This window comes from Typha angustifolia, chromosome 7 (assembly GCF_048772165.1).
Source record: "Typha angustifolia cultivar Huaian chromosome 7, ASM4877216v1, whole genome shotgun sequence".
In the NCBI taxonomy this organism is placed as follows: Eukaryota; Viridiplantae; Streptophyta; class Magnoliopsida; order Poales; family Typhaceae; genus Typha; species Typha angustifolia.
Genome location: NC_133245.1, coordinates 4,619,777 through 4,647,295, shown reverse-complemented (window position 1 = coordinate 4,647,295; position 27,519 = coordinate 4,619,777). Strand labels below are relative to the sequence as shown.

General features: G+C 36.9%; 5 protein-coding genes across 12 annotated transcripts; 1 reads left to right on the top strand and 4 right to left on the bottom strand.

Annotated features, from left to right (window-relative positions):
• Window positions 1-464: 464 nt before the first annotated feature.
• On the bottom strand, window positions 465-6,575 carry LOC140762858 (lipoyl synthase 1, chloroplastic). The gene is made up of 7 exons (XM_073100829.1): window positions 6,125-6,575; window positions 5,470-5,651; window positions 4,807-4,897; window positions 4,469-4,626; window positions 2,043-2,214; window positions 1,839-1,949; window positions 465-856 (listed from the first exon to the last, which is right to left on the bottom strand). Exons 1-7 carry the CDS (start codon window positions 6,488-6,490, stop codon window positions 770-772), a joined length of 1,167 nt encoding a protein of 388 aa, XP_072956930.1. The 5' UTR covers window positions 6,491-6,575; the 3' UTR covers window positions 465-769.
• Window positions 6,576-6,593: 18 nt separating this feature from the next.
• On the top strand, window positions 6,594-9,631 carry LOC140762857 (pentatricopeptide repeat-containing protein At4g13650-like). Its single transcript, XM_073100828.1, has one exon. It carries the CDS (start codon window positions 7,023-7,025, stop codon window positions 9,066-9,068), a length of 2,046 nt encoding a protein of 681 aa, XP_072956929.1. The 5' UTR covers window positions 6,594-7,022; the 3' UTR covers window positions 9,069-9,631.
• Window positions 9,632-10,703: 1,072 nt separating this feature from the next.
• Window positions 10,704-13,015, bottom strand: LOC140762944 (uncharacterized). Its single transcript, XM_073100930.1, has one exon. The coding sequence runs from the start codon at window positions 13,000-13,002 to the stop codon at window positions 10,762-10,764; it is 2,241 nt and encodes a 746-aa protein (XP_072957031.1). The 5' UTR covers window positions 13,003-13,015; the 3' UTR covers window positions 10,704-10,761.
• Window positions 13,016-13,735: 720 nt separating this feature from the next.
• Window positions 13,736-19,162, bottom strand: LOC140763873 (probable UDP-arabinose 4-epimerase 1). 2 transcript variants are annotated; one of them, XM_073102247.1, is made up of 11 exons: window positions 19,008-19,162; window positions 18,267-18,431; window positions 17,718-17,845; window positions 16,809-16,922; window positions 16,595-16,702; window positions 16,417-16,508; window positions 15,595-15,736; window positions 15,273-15,367; window positions 14,986-15,115; window positions 14,659-14,803; window positions 13,736-14,270 (listed from the first exon to the last, which is right to left on the bottom strand). In XM_073102247.1, the coding sequence occupies exons 2-11, from the start codon at window positions 18,325-18,327 to the stop codon at window positions 14,029-14,031; spliced, it is 1,257 nt and encodes a 418-aa protein (XP_072958348.1). In that variant the 5' UTR covers window positions 18,328-18,431; window positions 19,008-19,162; the 3' UTR covers window positions 13,736-14,028. The 2 variants fall into 2 exon arrangements, with proteins under 2 accessions (XP_072958348.1, XP_072958349.1); XM_073102248.1 differs by having other exon boundaries at window positions 19,079-19,147.
• Window positions 19,163-19,924: 762 nt separating this feature from the next.
• On the bottom strand, window positions 19,925-26,719 carry LOC140761871 (pentatricopeptide repeat-containing protein At4g21300). Of its 7 annotated transcripts, none has more exons than XR_012104636.1 (4): window positions 24,030-26,718; window positions 21,823-22,812; window positions 21,574-21,699; window positions 19,925-21,327 (listed from the first exon to the last, which is right to left on the bottom strand). XR_012104636.1 is itself a non-coding variant. In XM_073099382.1 (2 exons), exon 1 carries the CDS (start codon window positions 26,639-26,641, stop codon window positions 24,047-24,049), a length of 2,595 nt encoding a protein of 864 aa, XP_072955483.1. In that variant the 5' UTR covers window positions 26,642-26,718; the 3' UTR covers window positions 21,491-22,812; window positions 24,030-24,046. The 7 variants fall into 7 exon arrangements, 2 of the variants coding, with proteins under 2 accessions (XP_072955483.1, XP_072955485.1); XR_012104637.1 differs by having other exon boundaries at window positions 21,574-21,691; XR_012104635.1 differs by having other exon boundaries at window positions 21,574-22,914; window positions 24,030-26,719.
• Window positions 26,720-27,519: the final 800 nt, after the last annotated feature.

Sequence of the window (27,519 nt, the reverse complement as noted above, 5' to 3'; positions counted from 1 at the left end):
AACTCTAAATCATCTTCTCTAATTACTTCAAAATTTACTTATAATAAAAAGGGGAAAACGAAAATAAGAGTATTTTTGTCTATCTAATTAATTAACAAAAAACTTTCTAACAAAAGTTTTAATGAAGAAAATTAGTGATATAATTAGATAATTCAAAAGTGTAATGTGCCTACTATTTTTTTTTTCTTTTTTATTTTTTCTTTTTTCTTTTTTTTTAGAGGGGTTGAAAAGTGATACAAGAGATAGTTGAGATATGGTTAACAACTTGATAATAGTGTCACAATTAAACTGGGTCAGTAGATTTGGATGAGTTGAAGTATAATACCGGATGCAATAAATTTATTCTCACGTTAAATACCTATCTCCATAAAAGCAAAACAAATTCTATAATATAGATGTTATGAATCTAGTATTCCTCCAAAATTCTCAAAGCACATTAAGTGCAAGGAATTGACACGAACATAAGAATGGAAAGCATAAGAACCCCAATCTCCTCTAATTCACCCAAGTTGGAAAGAAGCTCTACAAAACAATTCATATGTAACAAACATGAAATCTCTTGCTGTTAATTTATCAGCATATGATCTCCATGAGTAGATGTAAATGTTGGCTTCCAAACTTCTCTTAGTTTGTGATCCTGTATGCCGAAGAGAGCTTTGGTTTATAGTATTGTTCCCCTCTAAGCTAACCGGTTTACCACATCAATGTTGAGGATGAGATCGCAGATGTGGAGGCAAAGTAGCTAAAATCCTGAAGCCTTTCACATGGATCATGATCCATTGGATTCATGCTTAGTTGTATTACCTCTCACCAAATTTTGAACAAACAGCTCCCCTGCTCTGTAGGACGATCGAACCTGCACAGACCACGAGAATAGGAATTAGGAAGTAGCTTCCTTCATATTCAAGTAACTTACAAGAACAGATTAAAGCTGTCTATCCGACAAAGGTTGCAACAACACATTAACAGTTAAGAAGAATGGAAGTTATACAAACACCATGTCCTGCAATAAAAACAAAAGTCTTCCCTCAGCAGGATAGAAAAGTATAATAATTACACCTAAACCTTCTAAACTGTTGCCCATTTCCATATAGGTCCCCTCATTTGATTTTTGTGACACATCAACTCACTAAAATCTTAACTTTGGAAAACCTCCGAAATACTTATTCTGTTAGTTATCCGTTAAATTTTTGTTAAAAAAAATAACAGACGAGTGTCACATGATCAAATTTAGGTCTTTTAGAGGAAAGAAAGAAGAACAAAGTTGAATGTAAAATGGTCATATGATGTTTTCGATTAACACTGTCAAGAAGGTGAAAGATTTTTCAAAGTTTAGGGAGTCAATGTATACCAAAAGCTTACTAGCCTTAAAGCCACCCATAGAAAAACGTGGGGTTGCATGTGGAAATAGGTAATAATTCAATGGCTCTTATTATAATCATCCCAAAATATATAGATGCTGACAGAACAACATTTAAATTGAAATATGTAGCTAGGAGTGCAGCTATCTGAGGTGAAGCTCCCAAAGGAGCAATACTTGCTTTTCCACATGTTCCTGTGAACTTCCTGTCTTATAATGCTTACTTTCAATTTCTACTTCTGAAATGGACAAATTAAAAAAGAAAAATTCTGGATTACGGGCTATCTGTGATGATCGAACTCCAACAAATTTCTACTGAATCTTGTAATCATGATTGATACAAAATATGAAATATATCTAATGATTAATGGAGGCATAATCTTCTCGGTTACATAAACACAGTACTATAAGCAAAGATAAAAGGTTGGCTGAAATTTACAACCAAAGCTAATTACAAATGAAAGTAAAGAACATTTACCAGTGGTCCACTAGCAACATAGCGAAAACCAACAGATTCTCCATATTCCTTCCAGAAGGCAAACTTCTCAGGAGTCACATACTCCTTTACTGTGAGGTGCAACGGTGTCGGCTGCCAGAGTACCCAAACATAACCGCTGTTTAATACAACTAATGAAAGTATAAATTACACTTGTTATACAATTTAACGAGTATGTAATCTAACCTGTAAATACTGCCCTAAAGTCAGGATATCAACCCCAATGGCCCTTAAATCAGCCATAGCTTCCTTCACCTCCTCGTCTTTTTCTCCAAGACCAAGCATGATAGAAGATTTAGTAACCATCCCTTCTTTGCAAAATTTTGCATGCTTTAGAACAGATAAGCTTTGCCAATACCTACCGAAAGAGCAGTTTAAATCCCAGATGCAATTAGTAGAAAAGTAAGAGAATAATGTCAAACACGCTACAGATGTTGAATCAAATTATACTTATTCAAAATTGAAAAGAAATATTTCTGCAGCAAGTTATAGGAACCTGCTATATATTGTTAATGCAACAATTTTGATTCAAAGAGTATTCTGCACCAATCATACTAATATAAGCAATAGAGAAGATTCCAGCATCCATGGAACTCTTGTATTATCTTCTTAAAGATGTATAAAATTATGAGTAAAAGGTGATTCATTTACCCAACACTAATTATGACATTATGACAAAGCAACTGCAGTACTATTAATTTGCCAATACCATGGAAAGTTGAGCATAAGGAGATGAGATTTGGTGATGGTACAGCCTAATTCATACTGAAATAATTCTAGCAATATGATGGAAGGTGCCACCTTGCAAATGGTAATCCAAATAGTATTCCATACCAGGCATTACTGAATTTCACAATTTAAAGGGCCATTACGGATTCCATCTTTCTTATGACAATGGTGGCATAACCTGCAACTGTTATGCTAGATATTCAATTCTCATATCTGCTGACGAAGAGGAAATGAGAATTGATAAACAATATTTCCACCATTGAAAATGTAAGCAAGTCTAACCTAAATGTGAACTTAGTTTTTGGGTCTTAAGTATCTTTGAGCATGAGAAGAATGTATCAGTAGAAATCTAAGAGCACAACTTCATATTTTAAAAAGATACATTGGCTATTCTTCTCCTTTTGCATGGCTGAGGCATGAAATTACCAGCAGTGAAATACTTTCACAAAAAAAAAAACTTAGTTTTGGGATATAAAGATTATACAGCCTTCCTTTCCTTTGGGACATATGAAAGGCTAATTCAATGGAGAATAAGATGAAACTTAAGAAACTAAAGAGCCTAAGTTGTCAGTCATCCATGAGAAGGATAATTGGATAAATCGATTAACTGAAAGCCTTTGTTTAAACTTTCACATGGGTAAGATCAAAATAAGAAAATGACACCAAAGAATAGGTGCTAGTTCATAACAAGCCACTTTCATATGCCATAGTAGATAACTTGGCAGAAGAATTAACTTAATCAGAAGAATGTACAAGATACTGGAGCCCCTAACATGATAAGTATAATAAAATGTATTTACCAAGTTAAATATTGATTAGGATTATAAGCGTACATGATCCTCAAGGTGTAATGCAAATAGCTAGGCTAATCTTCTGATCTTTTATGTTAGTTTACATGTATTGTTATACTTTAGACATACTTCTCTGTACTTGATGATAAATGTGATAGGTTTAGATTATCTTCAAATTTAGATAGGTTTAGATTATGATAATAATGGGCTATTTAAGAAATAAATTTTAAATTTAATATGTGGACTCCATTTAATTGCATTCGATTTAAGGGGGAATGCATGAGCTAAGGAGTAAAAAAAGAGACACAATGAGCACCAATTAAAAATCAATTGAAAACCAATTAAAATCAACTGAAACAGTAAAAGACAGGAAACAAGTTGCAGCAAGAATTTGTGGGGCTGGAGGATAGAGAAAAGATATCACAATTTGAGAGGGGGGTAATATTAATACAAATACTATCTTCTCATGACAATAGTGGCATAACCCACAACTATTATGCTAGATAATTTTCATATCTCCAGAAGAATAGGAAATGAGAATTGATAAACATAATTTCCACCATGGTAACAAAGGCAAGTCTAACCTAAATGTGATTTTGGGACTTAAAAATCTTTGAGCATGAGAAGAACATGTCCGTAGAAATCTAAGTGCACAAACTTCATTTTTTAAGAAGATACACTGATTATTCTTACATTTTTATTTTGTATGGCCTAGGCCTGGAATTAACAGCAGGAAGTGAGTGAAGCAAAGAACTATTTTCATGAAAAAAAAAAAATTTAATTGCAGGATATAAAGATATACAGCCTTATCTGGTTTTGTCTTTTGTTTGGGACATATGAAAGGCTAATTCAATGGAGAATAAGGGGAAACTTACGAAACTAAAAAGCCTACATTGCCAGTCACCTGAGAAGGATAAATGAATAAAATGACCAACTAAATGCCCTCGTTTAAACTTGTACATGCGTAGATAGAAATAAGAAAATTACATCAAAGAATAGGTGTTAGTTCATAACAAGGCACATTCAAATGCAATACTTGATAACATGGCAGAAGAATTTACTTAATCAGAAGAATATTTCAAAGCCCCTTACCCTGCACGAGGATCTCTAACAATCCTCTGTAGGCGCTTCACGGTTTCAATGTTGTGTGCAAAGACATCTAACCCAGAATCAATCAAAGTTGATACTGCCTCTAGATCACCTCGAAAATCAGAAGTTAGACACTCAACTAAAATCTCAGGTTTGAGCCTCTGCACCCCAAAAAGAAAAAGGTTCAGCATAATGAACTGCATAGAAGTAACTGCCAATCCTTTTATCAACTTATTAACTACTTATCATAAGATGCACTTTATATAAACAATAACAAAATTATGCATCTAAGATTTCCATCTTGTTCATAACTCAGGGTTGCCAAAGTGAAGTGTATGAACCTTCATAGTTTTGACTGTCTGAGCAAAGTGGCCACTTCCACCATCAGGTAGATCATCTCGATCAACACTAGTCAATACAATATAGTCCACGCTGCAGACAAAATAGTAGATAATCATAAGATCCAGCACACAATATTAAAGCCTAAACTTGAACAATTTTAAGTTAACGCAATGTTTTACAGCCTCAGCGACTTGGCTGGGCACCTGTAAAATCTGTGTCTGCTAAATGCCAGATTAAAACATGTACAGGATATCAGAGCCACTAAAAAGCATGTGTAATAGAATTTCTGGTACTACAAAGAATGTACATGATCCTCAAGGTGTCATGCAAATAGTTAGGCATACTTCTCTGTACTTGATGATAGATATGATTACTGAAATTTGAGGCAATGGGTACACCTGAAGTTGAATAATATTGAACCATTGAACCATTAAACCATTACCACACATCCAAAATGAGTCGATGGTAGGGTCAGATTTGTGATATAAACAGCAGTGATAATTAAGCATTAGAAGTTAATATGGAATTTCAACTGGATAACTTTTTTAAAGTACTACAAATTCTACAAACTACACACAAAAAAAAATGGCTATAGCACTCGAACATGCACAACATTTTGTTGCTTCCAAGCACTGTCTGAAGTGGAAAAGTCAAAAACCTACCCCCAACTAACAATCGCCTTAGCCGTATTCTCAGGCTCCATAAGATCTGGAGGTGCTGGATTTCTGCTGGTTTTCACAGCACAAAACCTACATCCACGGGTACATGTATCTCCTAGAAGCATGATAGTTGCAGTTGCAATACCATCCCCTTCTCCACCTGCCCCTCCACCTCCATTCCAACACTGCAATCACAAAACCTACGTAATCAATATATTTATGGTTTGAAGTTTCACCCGAGACAGAACAGTAATGGCTGAGACTTAATAAAATCTAAAGCTGAAACTCAGTGGTTAAGACCAAAACTGTCAAGAATTCTTGTTTTGACCTTTACCAACCAAAACTTCGAACTATTAAATATTCTCGATTTACAATCACAAATCCATCTTAACTAAGCATTAGCCTAAAAGTTTATATAATCATAATAACAGAAACACATGACTTAAGAAAAGATACAAATAAAAGGATTCCCTTAAACATTCGACCTACAATAAGTAAAGTTGAGGTGTATCAAGAAAATCCTAAGGATCACACAGTCAAAATTTACCGTTAAAGATGACAACTAATAAAGCAGTGTTCAGAAGAGGGGGAAAAAGATTATATAGCAGTCTTTAGAAGAGGAAAAAAAATATCCACAAAAAAAGAAAAGAACTTTCACCTCTCCGATGTTAGGGCATTGTGCTTCCATGCAAACCGTATTGAGCTTCAAATCCGAGAGTGATTCCTTCAACCTATCAAACTTCTCCCCTTGAGGAGCTCTCTGCCGCAGCCATTCGGGTTTCTTCACGTTTGGATCGCGACCCGTGTGCGGCCCCATCCCTCCAGGGTACGGGCCCGAGGAGGCATCGGCTGATCCGAACAGCTTCTCCGGCGTCGGATTCGGGCTCGATTCCACCTTCTTGGAAGAACCCACGGCATGGGATCGAACCACTAGGCCTAAATTGAGGGGAGTTCGCGACCTGTGTTTCGGAGAAGAGACCGGAACTGGCGAGAACAGGGGATTCGAGAGCGATTTCCCAAACATCTTCTTCAAGATTAGGAATTGAAACCTACGCCCTATAATTTTGGTGGCAATTGCAAGAGAAGATCAAATAACAAGTTCCCCAAGGCTGTCGTGAGATTACTAGGACAAATCTGCCCTGCCAATTTCATAAAAGTACGGGCTGGGTCTTGACTACCGAACAAGAAGCATTTTATTAAAATATTTCTCGTTCGTCCGATCGAAATTGGACGATTCGTTCTTTGAGCTTAGTAACGGCACGTGACTAGATTGGAATTCCTGAAGGGGGTGGGATGGGAAATTAAATAGAATTCGATGATTCCAATGAAGGGAAAACAGGCCACACCACCGTTACGTCTGCTTGCTGAAAATTAGAGTTGGGAAAATGCTTGGTTGATTCTTCTACCTTGGAAAAAAATTACTTTAATCTATCATGCTCTTCTACTTGTGGTGCCATTGCTTACCCTTCATCTTTCCTCACCAATTCCACCTACTCTAACCTCTCAGGAGCCATGGGAAGAAGCATTAGCATCTATTGTATACACCAATTAACCCAATGGAACCCACATCCCCACCAAATCTACCCGACCAGCTCTGTTCCTATCTCAAACGCCGGGTCATCGACCCAAGAGCCGTCCATGGCCTCTCTCTCAAGCTTGGTTGCTTGGCCTCCACCTTCCTCTGCAACCACCTTCTCCATTCCTATGTCTTGCGAGCGATGCTCGTCGATGCCCGCAAAGTGTTCGACGTAACGCCACTGCGGAATGTGGTTACATGGTCAATGATGATTTCCGGTTATACCCGTATGGGAAAGCTTAAAGACGCCGTATTTTTGCTTGGGCAAATGCTACGTGAGAGATCTCACGCGTCTGGTGATGAAGATGGTCTTGTTCCGAACACATTTACGTTTGGGAGTGTTATCACCGGATGTGCTCGGAGCAAGGATTTAAGTACTGGGATTCAGTTCCATTGCAATGCCATTAAATTTGGCGTTGAATCAGATTCCTTTTTAGCGGGGACGTTGATCGACATGTATGCCAAGTGCGGGGAGGTTGAAAGGTCATGGAGGGTCTTCGACCAGACTCCTGACAAGGATGTGGTGAGTTGGACTAGTATGCTCACTTGTTTGGCCAATAGCGACCGGCATCAGTTCTGGGATGTTGCATTTAATCTCTTCAAGAGCATGATAGGCACAAAGATTTGGCCGGTCGGCATGACATTTTCTAGTCTTCTTAGGATTTTTGATGAGCCGAAGAAGCTCAGACAAGGTAAGCAGGTCCATGGATACATGATGAAGCTAGGAGTTGAAGTAGATCATCTCCTGGGGAGTGCTCTAATTGCAATGTACGGGAAGTGTGGGGGAGTGGATGAAGTAGTTAGGCTCTCTGTCAGGATGCAGCATGATATGGTTTCTTGGACTTCACTGCTGGTAGCTTACATGCATAACGGATATAATGAAAAGGCACTTGATGTCTTTCGAAACATGATTGAGGAGAAGCTGGTACTTGATCCATCAGTCATAACTAGTGTAATTGGAGCATGCTCATCTCTGGGACAATTAGCAATGGGAAAGGAGATCCATTGCTATGCTGTGAGGAATAGTTTCTTGTCAGATGTGTCGACGGCAAATTCAATTATTACACTTTATGGAAGATGTGGTGAAATCAGAAGTGCAGAAGCAATATTTCAGCTAATGAGAGACAAGGATATCATCTCCTGGACAGCTTTATTGACTAGTTTTGGCCAGAATGGTTATGGCGAAGAAGCACTGATGTTGTTCAGGAAAATGCTTTGCGAAGGGCTAAGATCACCCATGTTTAGTCTCACCGGAGCGCTCAGGGCTTGTTCTACTACTGCAAACCTTTCTGTGGGTCAGCAAATTCATGGAAGGATTGTAAAATTGGGGGTCAGTACTGATATATCTGTGGAAAATTCTCTTATAACTATGTATGCAAAGTGTGGTAGTGTAGAAACTGCATTGAAAGTTTTCAACTCGATGGGCAACCAAAGTATTATATCCTGGAATGCCTTGATCACAGGGTTTTCACAGCATGGTCATGAGAGAAAGGCTTTAGAACTCTTTGACTTGATGCAGAAAGAAAGCATCCAACCTGATGACTACACTTTCATTGGACTTCTAGCTTCTTGCAGTCGAATGGGTCTTGTTGCAGAGGGTTGTGAGTACTTTAGCCAAATGATTACCAATTATGAGTTGGAGCCAAAGATGGAACACTATGCTTGTATGGTCGATCTATTTGGTCGTTCTGGCAGGCTTCATGATGCTATGGAGTTTATTGATGCAATGCCATGTCATCCAGATCAGCTAGTCTGGGAGGCCTTGCTTTCATCATGCAAGATCCACGGAAATTTAAAGCTTGGAAGATTTGCAGCAAAGAAAGTATTGCAGATAAGACCGGAGGACCCTTCTCCTTACATTACCTTATCTAGTATGCATGCCTCAATCAGTAGGTGGGATAGAAAGGCCTATATACGCATCATGATGAGAGCTCAAGGAGTGCAAAAAGACCCTGCTAGGAGTTGGGTTGAAGCCCAGGAAATTTTGGTGGATAGACTTGAAAGCTTACAAGGAGGAGAAATTTAGCAAAGGAGTCTTGAAAGCTTACAAGGAGGAGAAATTTAGCAAAGGAGTAAAATGTGGCATCAGAAAGATTAACATATGTATCTGTATATGGTATATCTAAACTCCACTTATTGGCACAATGGAAGGGTAATGCAGAGCATAAGATGTCATGGATCATCACAGTTCACAGATCACCTCCGGAAGGAAGTCATTTCATTATCTAAAAAATGTTATCATGTCACAGCCTTATCTATGATGCAGAACATTGTAGATTCGTAGCAATTCTTTAGCAGCATACATTGGTAACTAACTCATCTTCTTTTAAAAAGGAATGATGATACTGTAGATCAGTAGCACTTCTTCTGCAGGATAAATGCATTTATGAACTATTCTTGTTTCAAAGAGACAATTATATTTCTTATTTGAAGAGATAATTGAATGTGGATAACATATAGCCTACATGATTACACGAAATGGCAGCAGATACATTATCTTCAGGTTTCAAGTGTACGTTGACATATTCACAACCACTCGTGCTCATGTTTTAACTATCAGCAGCAGCAAATACGGTGCTTTTGGATATTATGTACAAACTTTTTGTATTGGGATTGCCTCGTATGGTCGTTCAGGAAGGTTTCATGATGCATGGAGTTTATTTATGTAATGCCATATCGTCCAAAACAAGCATTTCTTTCCATTGCCTAGCATATAGATATTTACCATTGAACACCTTCATTTTGCTTTTAATGTCTCAAAAATATCTGAGTTAACTTTCGATATTGATTTCTGTTTTATTTTTATCTTAATCAAAATACCGGAGTTGAATTATAAATATCCATATAATATACTGAATAACAAAATGTAGCATAGCATGAGAGGACCAAGCGAGGCGAGAAAAGGGATCTCTTTTGACAAGTATCTGCATAGTAAGAACCATAATTAAGCATATAAATTGAGGATTAAATGTTAATTATTCATGTTCAAGTGATATATAAGAAGAGTATTTCAATAATGCATGCATTTATTTAGATCGAGGACACACTTGATAGCAGAGTCACATACGCGTGCTACTTACTCTTTACTAATTTTACTTTATATTAATGGCCAATATTTAAAATCGAGTAATGTTCATTATAGGTCCAAAGATTAGTATAAACGATTCAAGTTATTAAAGGGAGAGAAAAGGTATCTCCAAAAGTAAAGGGAAAGAAAGAAATAGGAAGAGAAAAAAAAAATACTCTCTCTTTTTCTCTTCTTTTCTTTCCTCTCCCTTGCTCTTTTCTTCTTTTAGGTTTTCTCTTTAATGTAATTGCAATTGAAAACTTTTAAATATAATATAATTACCACTCTATTTTCTAAATATTGCAAATCACACTGAATCTGAGTGTTTCATAAGCACAATTAGAACTAATTTTTAATGACACAAATATCTTTCTTTCTTAAATTTTAGAGTGTGAAATATTTGTCAGTTAACTTTTTTTTCTTGCATATTATTTTTCCTTTTTTTCTCTAATTATGATATCGGATAAATATTAGATAGTTTTTAGACCATTTTAAAAGATTTATACCAGACCAAATGATCTTTTTATAATCTAAGTTCAATATTAATCATGACTAATGGCAATTATGATATGTTGAAGAATGGCAATTGTGATAGTTGAGAAGTTTTCAGTAGTAATTATATAAAGATCCAACTGTAACAGGGTTTGGATACTTATCCACAATCAAGTAGAGTAGATTCAGACATGAGCCCTATGTTTCTCATCAGTGCAGTCAGCTGCTCCAAAATTCTGCAGACTTCTTCTGTTCTTGGCTGTGCTGAATCATCAGAAGAGAATGCACAAATCTTATTCTTTATCTCTATCCAACTGCGTCCAGCTTGCTTCTGCACTCCTCTCTCTTTTATTAAAACCCTCATCTTCTCAACTTCATCCCATCTGCCTGCTTCAGCATTAATGTTTGACAGCAGCACATAATTTGAAGTCTTGTGAGGTTCCAGTTCAAATAGCTTCTCAGCAGCAAACTTAGCAAGCTCTTGATTCTTATGTATACGGCAAGCTCCAAGTAAAGCACCCCATATTCCAGCATTTGCTTTGATTGGCATACCTTGCACTAGCTCAAATGCTTCAACCAACCTCCCTGCTCTGCTGAGCAAATCGACGATACACGCATAGTGTTCAGCTACAGGTTTGATAGAGTAGTCTTTATTCATGGACTTAAACAAGTGCAGTCCTTCATCAATCAAACCTGCGTGATTGCAAGCTGATAGAACACCCACAAACGTGACCTCGTCAGGAGCAATCCCATAGATTCCCATCTCTTGAAAGAGCGAAATCGCCTCTCTTCCGTAACCATTCGATGCATATCCAGCAATCAAAGCATTCCATGAGATGAGATCCACAGTAGTCATTTCGTCAAAGATTTGTCTTGCTTGCAAGATTCTTCCACACCTAGCGTATGTAGTGATCAACGCATTACCAGCAAAGAAATCACCAATGTGTGCAGTTTTGAGAAGGAGATTGTGGAGTTGCTTCCCAACCTGCAGCGCAGCAAGGTTTGCACAAGCACTGAGGCCACATGCAAATGTAGACCAATCAGGCCTCTTTCCCTCTTTCCTCATAAGCATGAAATACTCAAGTGCTTCAGCATAAAAGCTGTTCTGCGTGAAACCGGAAATGATGGAATTCCAAGATACTGTATTCTTCTCAGTCATTTGTTTGAAAATATGTAAGGCCTCATGCATTTTTCCATTCTGAGCATAACCTGCCAACATAATATTCCAGGAAACCACATCCTTCCTTGGCATTTGGTGAAACAACTCCATAGCTTCATCCATCCTTCCACATTGTGCATAGCCCGCGATCATCGTATTCCAGCACACAACATCTCGCCGTGCTCCGATTTGCTCGAATATTTGATGAGCATCATCCATCTTCATGCTCTGAACGTACCCATTCATCATTGCAGTTTGTGCGGCAACACTGCAGAAAGGCATCTCATAAAGTAACTTCTTTGCTTCATCAAGCTTTCCTATGCGAACATACCCATTTATCATCGTGGTCCAAGAGATTGAGTTTTTCTCTGGCATTGCCAAGAACAACTTATAAGCCTCTTCTACTTGCAAATTTTGCACATACCCTGCAATCATCGCATTCCATGCCACCACATTCCTCTCTGGCATCTGATCAAATAGCTCTCTAGCCTCAATAATCCGGCTAGCCTTGCAGTACCCATTGAGCATAGTCACCCATGAGACAACATTAGGGCATTGAATTCTCCTAAAAAATTCCAATGCAGACTCCAAATCTCCAACCAAAACATACCCATCAACCATTAAGTTCCATGATACCACATCTTTCCTCGGCATCTCATTAAAGAACTTCAAAGCCAGTCCCATTTCTTCGTTCTGGGTATATCCAGCAAGCACTGCATTCCACGAAACGGAATCTGGATAAGGCATCACGTTTAACAGGTTGATGGCATCTTGGAACCTTCTATTCTTCGCATATCCCGAGATCATCGCGTTGTAGCAAACTGAGACTTTTTCTCCAGGCATTCTATCAAATAGGTACCTCGCCTTCTCCAATTCCCTATTACGGGTGTAGCAAGTAATCATTAGAGTATATGAAAAGATGTCTCTCTTGGGCATTTGCTCAAACAACTTATAGGCTTCGGCAACACAGTCGTTGTGGGAGTATCCGGCTATCATGGTGTTCCAGGAAACCAAGTTCTTGAAAGGCATGGTATCAAAAAGACGCCTCGCTTCGAGAATTCTTCCGTTCTTGGCATATGCCGAGATCATGGAATTGTAGGTGACCGTGTTGCGACTGCTCATGCCATTGAAACTTTTGATGGCTTCTTCGATCTGGCCGGATTTAGCGAGCCGGGTCAGCTTTAGATTTTGTTGGAAAACTTGGGTTGCCTTGTCGCCTATAGATTTGAGTTTGGAATTCATCCGGTTTTTTCATCAGGATTCTTTTTGGACGTCTAATATTTAAATCCTGGCGTTTCGTACTATACGCATTTGCAAATTTGCATACAGCTACCTACATTTAAGTGAATTTTGCAATTCGAACCTAGGTGAACTTAATTACGCCAATAAAGAGTATATACCTTCTTTTGAGTATTTTACATAACGGCCCCTCTTTTTTTTTAAAACTATTATAATATCACTGAATCTTTTGGCTTTCAGAATTTGCACTATAATTATCTTTGGCTTTATTTTATTTTTTTTATCTTTACAAGGGTAATTTATCTAAGGTAATTTGCCCCCTAACAACATAGTTTTAATTCACAGAAAGCAAACAGACAAATTTAATTGTAGCTTTTAAAAAAATTAGAAAAATATTTGTACGCTTCTATACTATAGTAAGTCAAAATATTGGAGGCAAAATATAATTAGTATTTTTATTGAATATGTTTCAACAAATTGTTCTAAATTTTACTGATAAAATAATATTTTAAAAGAGTCTAATAATTAGAGGGGCAATTATGATATTTACGATGGCAACTAAGTCAAAATCTGTCCTTTAACTATGCCATAATTTACCCAAATAGTGTGAGCTTAATCTAGAAGAAAATATTCTATTTACTAATTTTACGGTATTGTAGGGTCCGAACCACAAAACTTTCAAAACCTTTGTATCACAAGGAAACGCACGTAGCACGAAAACTGTAACAAAAAAATATAAGAGAAAAGGAAATAGATTCTTTGGTTTTGTAGAATGACAATCTATAGCAATTCGAAGGGCCTAATTAATATATGGAAAATCTTCCTGTGTTTAAGTAAAAAAATTACAATGAACTGCACCAACCTCACAATTACATATGAAACCCTTCATTGTATCACTTCATCCTGTAAACCTTCATAATGCCATCCCTCCCACAAATGATCAATGTTTTTTTTTGACCTCTAAGAAATTAATTTAAGTGAATTACTTATCACAAATATCAGCCTAATGAGATGATACAAAGAGCTGACTCATAATACCATGGCAAGTGGTGGACCGTAACCGCTCCTATGTGATTTCTGCCACCTCCAAGCAATCCTAAGGCTATCTAGAAGGTCTGTGTGTTGCGCCGTCCAGTTCAACTCGCGATTGATCTTGGTTGGATCACTAAAAACTTCAGCATAGTCACCTGGCCGGCGATCGAAGTAGTCGACTTTAATATCCACCCCAGTTGCTTCCTTGCATGCTCTTACAAACTCCTTCACTGATCGACCTGATTACGGACAAAAGGATAACATTAGCAGATGGAACATACAGACTGCAAATACATCTAATTTGGGGAACTTCGACCTTCTTATCAGGTCAGTACATTTACAGCAAGCTTCAATGAAACTACCGACATATTTTTACTACTAACTGATAGTTTAATGCAAAATGAGGTACTGCAATGGTACTTGTAAGCTAGTAGGCTGGTAAAGTAATCTATTTATCTCGGTTCCTTTCAGAATCATGTGAGGAGGTCTCATATAAAGGATTTCACGGAAAGAGTAACAAAAGCCATAAGACGATATGCATCAGTTAATTTGATCTACTACTGAAGTACCAACAGAAATAAGTAGAAAACTGTAGGGACCAATAAGAGTAAGAGTTGTCCAACTAACCTTTTCCTGTACCAACATTATATATGCCAACTTTTCTTGCTTCTGCCTTTTCAAGAGCTTTCACGTGAGCATCAACAAGATCAGTGACATCAATGTAGTCTCTTATGCAAGTTCCATCAGCTGTTGCATAATCAGTTCCTTTAACCTAGGTGAGAGACACATATCATATCAGTAAACCTATTGCAAATTTATATGCTCTTTATTTCTAACTGTGAGTAGTATTGTTTTTTATGTGCAACATCACTATCTGGATCAATCAAATTCTCCAAGTATAATAATTGGATTAGAAGTGACAGAGTTATGCATTTTCATTACAGAATAGCATACCTTCAGACCAGGAATAACTCCTAAAGCTGCATCAAAGCATGCACCAGAAATACGTCCATGCTCCCGTAACTCAGGTCGGGGAGATTCACCCAACCTTCCTTCTGGATCAGATCCAATGACATTGAAATATCTGATTTTTTTTTTTAAAAAAAGAAGGTCAATGCATTGAAATATCGGATAACATGAATGGAAGGTGCCTCTACTGATTAATATTAGGTAGTTCATTTCAATTAAAAGTAAATAAAGTGTTTGTTACAGCAATCCATTTTATAATACAAGTCACAAACCTTAGAATCATTACAGCCATGTCTGATCTCTTAGAGAAGTCTAAAATGATGTCCTCTGCCATTTTCTTGGCCTTCCCATATGGATTGATAGGGACCTGCAATTTGTACCCAGTAAATCAGTACATGCTTGACTATCAGCTATCATGACTTCTTTACTTAATCTGTAGAGCTAAGACTGTTGAATAAGTACATTTATGAAAAGACAAAATATCCAACAACACACTATTATAAATTCATTACAAACTAGAGAATCGATGCCATGTTTTTAAAAAAGATAAAGAAACTTCAACATGCCACTCTTTTGATATTATCCTAAGCTAACCTGAGGAGTTTCTTCAGTGATTGGCATCTTCTCAGGTTCTCCATAAGTTGCACACGTGCTAGAATAAATTAAAGTTTTAACACCATGGGCTGCCATAGCTTCTAGCACAACCAAAGTATTTGATGTGATATTATGATAGTACCTAGATATATGAATAGAAAGAATTAACACAGAAGCTATAAAAAAAGATAAGTTATTTTTTTACTTTTTGATGGTTAGATGTAAACATGACAACAATATGAAGTAAACACTAGAGTGTGGAAACAGAGAGCAAAACCAAATGTTTGGAAATTTATATAGATGAAAGGACCATAATGCAACTACTAGAAGCAAAAAGGTGATTACAGTGTTAGAATCTAAATTGTCTGCATGGAGACCTAGAACACGAAAACAAGAAAAGTTTCAACAAGAAAGGTATAAGATCTTCAAGTTTTGGACTCTAAAGTAACAACAATATGCACAATACAAGCATAGAGAGGAACACACTCGCACTCTCAGGAGCTGACCATACTGCTGATCTAATTTCAACTAGACAGTCTGGAAAAGTTAAAATTGTCGCTAAGAACTCATATCCTAATCTCAGCATTATTGAGTACATGTTTGGAAATATAAGTTGGTTGACCATACAAAACTTGTTAACATATAAACTTAACCCCAAATGTCCTTCAAGCTATGCAAGTAACAGAGTTTGCAGAAAATAGAAGCTTGCTTCATGTATTAAGGTAATACTTGATGTTTCTGAGACTGACAAAAGGCATGAAACATATTCTCTTGCATAACTTATGATGTTAAGGGTATGCTATTTGGAAAACATAGGAGTACCTAAGAGGTTCGAGGGTACTCTCACCCACATAAGCGACCGCTGCAAAATGCATAACTGCATCAAATGCATTTGCTGCAAATATTTTGTTAACCTGAGCATGCATTAAGGATCACATTGAAATCCGCCTTCACTGGCAATAATTCAATTATGAAGAAAATAACCGGGTATATAGGATACAGATTTTGCATCTCCTAAATCAGCATTTATAAATTGAAGTCGCCCAGGCTCTGGGAATTGCTTCTGGAGAACCTTGATTGCCCCAATGTTTCCTCTTGAAAGATTGTCCTGTTGAATTGAATAGGGGACTTCAATTAGTTAAGCTTTAATTTCTTACAAGCACTTGAAATCAAGAAGAAAAAGGAAAACATCCTCATATGGTGTGGAAAGGTACCACTATAGTAACTCGATATGAATCTTTGAGAAGTCGAAGAGCAGCATGTGAACCAATATAGCCAGCACCTCCTGTTACTAGGACATGTGTCACCCCAGGTTCACGTATGGAGAACTAAAGGAAACAAGACATGTAAAACTATCAGAAAACTCTGAATGAGAAAGAAAAGAGTAGCAACATATGTACTTCAACTAACTAATAAACCTTCAGACTTTTAAGAAAGAAGATAATCCAGTTTCACAATCATAATATACTTGAAAAAAAGACAATCTATCAGACTCAACAATCAAGGGAGTCAGAACAACTTTTAGTCAAATTAAGTATGATAAACTTCTAGGAATATCAGTTGCTTTAAATATAAAGTAAGAGCTAAGAAATAGTATATGAAGGTAGCCTTGTGATCCAACAATCATAGGCTCGTAGTAGGGCAGCCTTTGTCCAGCAAAGCAGAATATTACAATTAACTCCAAGACTACTGAACGTGGAAATTGATTTAATGTTATGCTAGATTTGTGATCAAATGTATCAGTCAAAAGCCAGTCATGTGGATACAGTTTTGCCAAAGTATAGGAACTTGTTAGCTGATACAGATGGTGTTAGCAAATCACTTATAGTATGGCAAATGCTCTATCGTGCATTGTAATAGCATTAACCTTTAGATGGCATATCACAGTGTAACTCTTTTAAGTACTTAAAACTAAAAGAGGTTCAGACTGATTTATATGATTCAATATATTGAAGCTGATGCAGCTCGTGGGCCTGGAAAATAACTAATCATTCAGAGGGGAAAAACAGAGCTGATTTTGATGTAAGCTTACAACATTCTCATTGTATATCTGCCAAGAAGAGAGTATAACATTAAAAACAAATAGCAGCTCCAACTGTAAAAGGATAAAGTTCAAAACTCACCACGCTAGGGGCGCTTCTATGACAGGGATTTTGTGTCAGGATAACTATGCACATGGCAGTTAGAAGAGCAGCCACAAGTACTTTATTCAGAAAACGAGGCTTGCGTTTTGGATCTGAGAAGTCTATTTCTGAGCAATCATAATAAGATCAATCAGAACCAGTATTACTGGATAACATATTAATGTAAATCCCTCTGCTCTCATCCTCAACATCAACAGCATAATTTATTATTCATCCCTTTTTGCCAAACGCCCATTGATAAGATGTACACCAAAAGATATTGCATAATCTAAAAGAACAATTTTCATTTTTTCTCAATCAAGAAAAAAAAATCAACCTTAAATATCAAGTGTTTGCAGAAAGTGCAATCAAAATTATCATTCATTTGTTCCTAACAACTGCACTATGATCCCCTAAACATAACAAAAATATGAACAAACACAACCAAGAATATATTCTCAACCAAAATTATCCTGATTTTATAATTAAGTTTGTGTCTGCATTGTCCAATTTCGAAAGCTCAAAAGATTAGTGGCCATAAAACCAAACCTGGAAAGGACCAAGATCTACCAGCCCTAGGCTGAGGTCTATTACGACTGGAAGGCAGCATTGTGAGGGAAACCTTTCTATGCGAGACTAGTAATAGAAAGAGGAACACTCTCGAACAACAACTCCTCTGTGTCGCAAGAACTGAGCTTCCAGAACCAAACCTTCCTGCAATTTATAACAGATCCAAGTAAAAAATTATGGAAATTCCATGAATCATTTACAAAAAGAGAGAACCCTAGAGGCTAAAAACATAGGAAGCAAAGATCCGAAAGCAAATAATGTGAAATACTACATCTCTGTACATCTTGCACAAGAAAAACAAGAGCAACCATAGAAAGCTTTTCCCCAGAAGCAGCAAAACACTCAAATTCCATGCTTGAAGAAACCAGTAAACCAACAAAACTCGAGATTTAAGGCCAAAAATAGCACCTCTAATTGATAAAGTGTGCAATTTGCCGAAAGAATCACCGGAAAGTCCAGATCCAATTAGCAACGAGAAATTCTCAAAGAATACGATTATAAAAGGAACCACCAGAGCAGGAGTAGGAAAGGAAATCCGAAACCAACAAAAATTCGCACCTCTCAATCACCCCTCGGAATTAATCCGATTTAATTGTAGAGAACGACGAGAATTACAACAACCCAGCTTAGATGCCGCAACAAAAACAGAAATCCATCTCGTTAAAACCATCTAGAGCCGGAAGTAATTAGAATATGGTGGTCTATGGAAAGCTACGCTACCTGTACGCAGGACGATCCAAGGAAGAAGAGAGATAATATTAAAGAAAGCTTTCGGAGTTCTCGTGTGCTACCTTCTGAGGTGTTCTCCGACAAGAAGAGGGAAAGAGGAGTAGAGGAATTCTACTCGTTTCCCGTCTTCAACTCGGAATTAGGAATCCTTTTAAACTGTCACTTTACGTTTAATCTTACCACTAGATTCTGGTAATAAAAAAAATAAACACTAAATCTTACACCACCTCTAAGACCTCTTTTAATTAATCTATCAAAATAATAATAATAATAATCTATCAAAAAAAATCCCTATCAATTAAATTTAAATTTAAATTTTATGATTAGACACATTTCTATTTTTGGAAAGTCCGGTACAATCAGTCTAGAATACGCTCTTAGTGTCACATGAGTACATGACTATTTGACATATGACAAAAAAGGTTAATAATTAGAGAAATTTGTATATAACTCCATGCTTTATAATATAATTATATTTTACACCTTATAATTTTATTATTTATAAATTAAGTCATCTCATTATTTGACTTACGACAAAAAAGGTTAATAATTACATAAATTTGTATATAACTCTGATGCTTTATAATATAATTATAATTTACACCTTATAATTTTATCATTTACAAATTAAGTCATCTCATTATTTGACATATGACAAAAAAGGTTAATAATTAGAGAAATTTGTATATAACTCCATACTTTATAATATAATTATAATTTACACCTTCTATTTTTACTATTTATAAATTAAGTCATCTCATTTAGCGGCATAAGATATCGTGTATTGATTTGAACTAACACTATCAAGATATTCTGTTAAGCAGAGTTATTTTTATATATTTTAAATGTTTTTAATTTGTATGTATAATTTTTATGTGATTACTCTTCAAGTAATTTTCAACAATCTTTATACTACTTCTTCTAATTATAATTAATATCTATCCCTAACTTTTTACACTTAAATTAATCAGACTCTAACAGCTAATCAGCTTTTAAGAGTATCTATGCCTTAAAAAAACAGAGTCCTAAGGGTATCTATCCAAATATCAAGTTTTAGATAACAGGATATAGGGCTCTCCTGCACCACATCAGAGATTCAGAATATCTAATAAAATAAAAATTAATTGGTGTAATTTGTTTGACAAATAAAGCTTTTATCATACAATTTGACCAGTATATAAGTCAATCATTTCACGTAAACAAATATAAATAAGAAGTCCTGTTCCTCATACAGGGGATTGAATCCTGGCTTGATATTGACAAACAAACGACCATCTCCTTCAAGTGGGTTGAAAAGGAAATCCATTTCTTTTTTGCATGACTTGTTGTAGAATTCAAGACTATTAAATCCACTCTCTTAATATTAGCATGCAACTTATACCACCCTAAGTTTTTAGCTCCAACTTTGCCACTCCCTCCTCAGACACAAGAGAGGAAGAAGTAATTAGCGTCCACTAATAGCTATGACTGCGGACTGCGTAGATTTAGTTGGAAAAGTTCTTATTTGCATGTGCTAAGACAACCTCATGCCCATTACCAAATACTTTAATGATTGATATAATTACTGTATCCACAAGCGTAGTACCACCTAACACACATGCAGCTAAGTAATCTCAAATAAAAGAAAAAGAAAAGAAGAAAAAAGAGAAAGCTTGCCTACTTGAGGACCCACTTTATATATAATTAAATTTATTGTTTAAAAATTAAAATAAAAAATAAGATTAATTAATCGAGTTCGAATATATTAAGCGTGACAGAGACAATTTTTTAGTATATGTAGTTTATGATGTCTTTGGACATAGTTAATTGATTAGCGTGGCCCAAAAGCAGCATTGTTAGGTGGTACATCGGCGTCACACAAAGCCCACCAGTCTCTTTACAACGTCGCTGTCCTCCAATTGGATTCTGGGGTTTCTATTATTGTAAAATTCTCTCGAATTTTTTTTAAATTTTTTTTTATCACACGTCTAATTTATCTTAAAATTTGAATTCAAAGTTAGATGAGTTATAAAAAGAAATATTCATAAAGCTTACGATAGTATGGTATTTAAATTTTAAAGTATATATTAGACGTGTTTAAAAAAACATTTGGAAGAAGTAATTTGGCCAAAAACTCCTGCAGTGGAAATTAAGAATTATTTTCTCTCATGAAAGCTTAGAGAGAGAGAGAGGTTGGCATCTGCTTACCTCTTTGTCCATTTCCCTGGACAAATTAGAAAAAGGCTCATGTCAACATGCTCGAACCTACCCATGGAACTTGTTCACGTGCCTGCCATACCGGGACCAACCTCGTTCGATGCTTCCAGTTTCCCTTTTTCCATAGAGAAAGCTAGACATCAGTGCAAGGCTGGAAGCTGCTGAATTAAAAAAACAACTACATATATATATATATATATATATATATATGAGAAGGAACAGAGTAGCAACTTAAGAAAACCTCAAGGTTCTAGAAAATTTAATAAAGATTTTACTCAACAAACACATAGGGAAAGATAAGGGTACAACTGAACCATAGAAAGGATATTGTTGCAAAGTAGTCTCATTAATTTTGTTATACCTGGCTTTTCCAGATCCTAACATAAGCTCTCAGTGCAATTGAAGCAAGCACAAAGGAGCAACTTGGTGGGCACCTTCCTTATTCATCACAACAGAAGGGAATGTTGTAGTAAAAGAATCTGCACAACTTTTAGGCCCATGATGGCAAAGCAATAAATATAAGTTGGGAAGAAACTTTCAGCCGTAGTTGTAAAACACAATGCGTTTATGCATAAGCTACTATGTTCACCATAGAAGTTGAAACGGAAACCTGCAGTTATGCAGTGATTCTACTTGTTTCTCCATGTGCATCAACCAAGAACTGATTCAGAAGGTATGAGTCCTCTAGTATCACCATGAGTAAAACAATGGCAGGCATAGACTTCTGGACAAAACCATGCAATACCTTACATCGATTTACTTTTCTTACAAGCAACACTTGCACCTCACAGCTCGGTAGACATCTTCACAGTTTTAGCTGTAGCCCGGCTACCTCAGATTCAAAAACTGCAGTGTTTGGCACCTTCAGCAACATTTGCAATACACTGTATATTTCCTCTCACAGCCCCAAAGGTCAAGAAAAGACAGTGTGGTTGCTTGCAGCACCGGGATCGGTCAGATTATCCATCAATCTGTCAAGATCAACAGATTTTATTGTTATGGACGCTTAATCACCAGCAGAACTACCAAGTGGAAGGCGAGCTGGGTGCTTAGATGAACAGACTACAGCCGCAAATAATCTTATTCCATTGCTGGCATAAATGAAGAGACCATCTTTGCAACTTTAGTTGGCATTTCTGCTGCAGTAGAAACTGAGCACAGACCTTCTAAACGAAAACCTCAGATGCCATAAAGTAGCCATGCAGATATCTGGATGAACTCCTTTCAGGGATGTGAAGGTGAATGTAGAACCGCAGAAGTTCCCAACCTCTAGAAAGATAGACTAACCAAAAGAAAAGCTAACAAACCCTGTTGACGCGTCTCTTCCCCCACAGTTAGAGGCAACCACCTTGTTGACCATCTGTAACAGCTAATACCTCGGCATCCAGTAGAAGGCATAGGCTGTTTCAACGGCAATTCAGGTACCAGCATTCGATCTTTTTATAGGACATTTATAAAAGATTGCTGCTCATGGGAACTACCACCAAATGCAAATGGCAGGTCAATCAAACCCAAATAAGGTTCATCTTAAAAATCGACAGCTTCTTTTCTTCTCGCCATCTTGTGTGTGTAAACCATCAGGATCAATCTGTAGAGGTACCTATATGAAGAAAGATGTGGTAACAGAAGTAACATTGCTGCATGAGATCAATATGCAGTACAGAATTTTGTATTGATGCCCAATCATAAAAAATTAAGTTACCTGAAAATATAGCATCAAAGAAAATATGAGAGGAACATCCATAAAGGAGTGAAATTAGCTGCTAATCTAAATATGAAACCATCAATTGAAATAGCACATCCTTACCTCTGGAAGAAAAATGTGATGATTACTGACATGGAACTTTCATCTTGACTAGTCTATTAGCTAGTAAAGCACATTGTTTTGAAGGCTTCGATTTGTTTTGCGATTACTATTTGTAGGTCCATTTCAATCAAAATAGTTGCACAATAATTAAGGGAAGATACCAAGTGAACCTTTCAAATGTAAACAGCCTACTCCTTGAATTCTAAAATGACACCATATAGTCAGGTTAATGTTGTCAGGAAAATCTAATTGCCCCGCTGCTAATACACAAGCTTCTTCATGGACCAAATGATCACCATATACAATTATACATGGACTTGACAAGGAAATGCTAAGATCCAAAATCTGGAGATCTACATCTGGACAACTTACTAGATGCAGCCTATGAACAAACTAGCTAATTGATACATAGGAATTAAGCATGTATTGCATTAGTGAGGTCAATTTAATCTGACCAAATAACCCAGAGATTGAGACTGAACCAAAAATTTCAAGCTTATGCCTTAAACCAAGCAGAAAAATTTATGCAACTAAATGAATCAAGTTCAGGTCTCACTCTGAAATCAACTGTAACGGGGTATGCACTGAAAAGAGTGAAAATTGAAAAAGTTATTGAGGAATGAATCAATTTGTGCTGCCCTGGCCCAAGAGGTCTGGGGATAGATTAGTAATCATAAAAAGGGAAGTCTTATACAGCATGAATATCAGTTCCTACCATTGATTTTACATGCTGTTCTGTGAGAGCTAGATAATGCAAGCAAGGCATACCAAATTACTACATACTTAAATAAAATCAACTCCAGAAAAGAAAAGAAAAGAAAATCAAAGTAATCTTGATGAAGTAGGTCATTATGAATAAAAAGGAATCCAAGGAATCAAATAGTTCACTAGTTTTTTATCTTCATGATTACAAAAATATACAACAACAATGACCTAGTCAATTCCAACTATTTTGGGTAGGCTATGATAACAAAGTATATGTAAGCAAAATATCTCAAATGAGCAATTACCCCTATCTCGGAACCGCTTATGAATCCTCAAAGAGTTCCTGCTTGTCAGCATCCACATGTAGTGGGTGCCAAATGTCGTGTTGGGGTACATAACCTTCATCACTTAGTTCTAGAAGAAGATTCTTTAGGCAAATGTATATAAGTGTAGAGTCCGGATGACTTATATCTGCTGCAACAAACATATGATTAGTGTTGTTAATCTCAATCCAGCTATAGCCAGGCACTTTCTGTACCTTTCTCTCTTTCATCAAGCTTCGCACCTCTGAAACTCCCTTCCATCGACCAGCCAACGCATTGATGTTTGACATAAGTATGTAATATCCAGAATTACCAGAGTCCAACTCAAAAAGTTGCTTTGAAGCAAGTTCAGCAAGCTCAACATTGCCATGAACACGGCAAGCTCCAAGCAACGTACCCCAGATACCAGCATCAGGCCTGAATGGCATAGCAGAAATAAAGTCCACAGCCTTATTTAACTGCCCAGCACGGCTATATAGATCAATCATGCATGCATAATGCTCCATCCTAGCTGGAATTCTATATTCATCTGTCATACAATGAAAAAGTCTGTATCCTTCTTCCACCTGTCCAGAATGAGCACAAGCAGATAATAAGGCAAGGAAGGTTATGTGGTCTGCTTTGTGACCTGCTTCCTGCATCTGCTGGAATAAATTTACGGCATCTTTAACAAGACCATGAGTTCCATAAGCAGCGATAATACTATTCCATGATACCTCATTTTTCTCAGTCATTGAATCAAAGACACAACGAGCCGAATATAAATCCCCACATTTTCCATACATATCTATAAGCGCACTCACAGAAAATAAGTCTGATCCCAAACTGCCCCTCACCATGAAACCATGGATCTCTTTCCCGTAGAGTAAAACAGGAAAACTTGCACATGCTGACAAAGCAGAAGATATAGTGACACAGTCATATGTCATTCCTTCCATTCCCATTCGGCGGAAAAGAGTTAGAGCTTCTTCTGGTTGTCCATTTTGGGCAAAGCTTGCAATCATTGAATTCCATGCTACTGTATCCTTTGAAGACATCTTAGCAAAAATATGACCGCTGAGATCAAGTCTACCGCATTTGGCATACATATGCATTAGTGCACTTGCCACGTAGCACCTTCCCTCATATCCATTTTTAAGAATGTAGCTATGTAGCTCCTTGCCGAGTTTCAAAGCAGTCAAACACGAACAAGCTGGCAACACACTAGCTAATGTAATGGCATTAGGTTTCAGGAGTGCCTTCAACAACTGGCGAAACATTAACAGAGCATCCCAACTCATTCCATTAAGCACATAGCCTGATATCATTGCACTACAGATGACAACATCCAGTGTTCTTGTGGCATCAAAAACCTTCTTTGCCATCCCCACATCCCTGCATTTGAAATATATATCAATGAGTGCACTCTTCAAAAAAGCGTCCATGCAGACACCATTCTTTATGATATAGGCATGAATCTCCCTACCCCGAGTCACATTATCTGAATCAGAAAAGGCTGGCAGAAAGCTTGCAAGTGTAATAGAATCTGGTTTGACTCCAGCAGTTTGCATCTGATAGAACAAATCTAAGGCCTCATCTCTCAGTCCATTTTGGACATACCCAGAAATCATCCCATTCCATGTAACCACATCAGTTTGTGGCATTAAAGTGAACAACCTCCTTACATCAGACAAGCAGCGGCATTTTGAGTACATGGCCAACAATGTATTAGCCACCGATGCCTCCAAATCCAAACCAAATTTAACCACAAGCCCATGAAGCTGCATGCCATACTTCAACATTGCTTCAACGGCACAGACGGACAACATACAAGAAAATGTTACAAAATTTGGCCTACAGTCCATATTTCTCATTATGTTAAAGAGACCAATAGCATTTCGCAGATCCCCAATCTTCACATAGCCATCAATCATCACATTCCACAACACACAATCTCTTTCGGACATTTGATCAAACACCTTCCTGGCCTCGTTAATAGAATCATTCTCTGCATACAACTTGATCAGCGAACTACCCACAAAGAGATCAGTCTCAAAACCCATCAAACAGGCCGTTCTATGAATAAATCTCCCCAACCCAACAGCAGACAAGCTGCAACAAGACTTGATCACGTAAGGAAACGTGTACTTATCCGGCAAGGTACCCACGCAGAACATCTTAAAGTAGAACAATATAGCAAATTTAAACAGACCAACATTGGTAAATCCCCTAATCATCCAATTCCAAGGACAAGGCGACCCCTTTTCGAGCCGAAAGAAAACATCTTTGGCATCCGTGAAGCTTCGGCAGAGGACATACATACCCAAAATTCTAGTGGACAACACATTGTCGTCCACTCCATTAACAAGAACTTGGGCGTGAACTTGGCGGCCTTTGCAGAGATCGGATGGGTCGTGGCAAGCTCTAATGATTGAAAGAAACCGACCCAATATATCCTCGCAAGTTTTACTTGGATAAGAGGAGTTGTGATCGAATTCTACGGGGTTTATGGCTAACTTTGACAAGTTTCTACGGTTAGCAGAAAGATATTTGGATCGCAACGTAGATATTAGATAACGGTTCTTGCAGGGACGAAGAGAGCTGCTTCCATGCATTATAATGGTGCAGAGGAGTAGCACATGACTTCAACGTAATACTAATTGAGCGGCTTCTTTGACGTACAGGTGCTAGGTATATGGTACATATAACATATTGCAACTTTTGCAAATGACCACCTTCTTCGTCTGATTATTAGGGAAAAGCATCCCCACTTAAATATTTAAATATTAGCAAATTTTGAACGACCTCATAAAAGTAACACCCATTTATTTTTATTTTTTATAGAAACAAAAGCTTAAAGTTTTCATTTCAGCTTAGTTTAAATTACAAAGATGAGGATGGTTATTATTATTTTTTTTAAAGCAACAAAAGCTTAATTTTCGTTTCAGCTATGTTAAAATTACAAAGTTGATAGGAATTGAGGATGAGCCTTTCTTTTATACTGCACAAGCCATAAAATACATATACCATGCTCACGGATGCTACAAAGATCTTTTATTTTTAATAAAAAAAACTAAATGCAAACACTGTGTTCACTGAAAAATCTATCTTAGTCAATTAGAGAAACATGTTCATTCCAAACTTGATCCGCGACTTCAAAGATTGTCACCTGTTATAGCTAGAAGTCTCAGAACATTAGAACATAATCATATAAGATGTGCTCAAATTATGTAAAATCTGTGTGCAGATCCTTTTAATTGGTCTCATAATTGGATAGTTTGATTGAAAACTATACCTCATATCTGAGGGTAGTGTAAATAAGCTGAGTTTGAGAGAGCTGAGTTTTGCTCCTTGAAAAGCTCAATACTCTGAGCTCGAGCCGAGCTTGCTAATATGGGCTTGACTCAGCTTACTCAAGTATTGAGCTAGCTCAGCTCAACTTAAGTGGGTTGTATTAAAATATTATATATTATTTAATATTGATAAAATTATA

What these genes read in the sequence shown, in the direction of transcription:
- LOC140762858 (XM_073100829.1), bottom strand. Translation starts at nt 6,490, where the DNA reads ATGTTTGGGAAATCGCTCTCGAATCCCCTGTTCTCGCCAGTTCCGGTC. An exon ending in CTTTAGGGCAGTATTTACAG is followed by an intron (nt 1,950 to 2,042) that starts GTTAGATTACAT and finishes GTACTCTGGCAG; the next exon opens with CCGACACCGTTGCACCTCAC. An exon ending in ATGTTGCTAGTGGACCACTG is followed by an intron (nt 857 to 1,838) that starts GTAAATGTTCTT and finishes TGGTCTGTGCAG; the next exon opens with GTTCGATCGTCCTACAGAGC.
- LOC140762857 (XM_073100828.1), top strand. Translation starts at nt 7,023, where the DNA reads ATGGAACCCACATCCCCACCAAATCTACCCGACCAGCTCTGTTCCTAT.
- LOC140762944 (XM_073100930.1), bottom strand. Translation starts at nt 13,002, where the DNA reads ATGAATTCCAAACTCAAATCTATAGGCGACAAGGCAACCCAAGTTTTC.
- LOC140763873 (XM_073102247.1), bottom strand. Translation starts at nt 18,327, where the DNA reads ATGCTGCCTTCCAGTCGTAATAGACCTCAGCCTAGGGCTGGTAGATCT. An exon ending in TAGATCTTGGTCCTTTCCAG is followed by an intron (nt 17,846 to 18,266) that starts GTTTGGTTTTAT and finishes ATGATTGCTCAG; the next exon opens with AAATAGACTTCTCAGATCCA. An exon ending in AGTACCCTCGAACCTCTTAG is followed by an intron (nt 15,737 to 16,416) that starts GTACTCCTATGT and finishes TCATATATCTAG; the next exon opens with GTACTATCATAATATCACAT.
- LOC140761871 (XM_073099382.1), bottom strand. Translation starts at nt 26,641, where the DNA reads ATGCATGGAAGCAGCTCTCTTCGTCCCTGCAAGAACCGTTATCTAATA.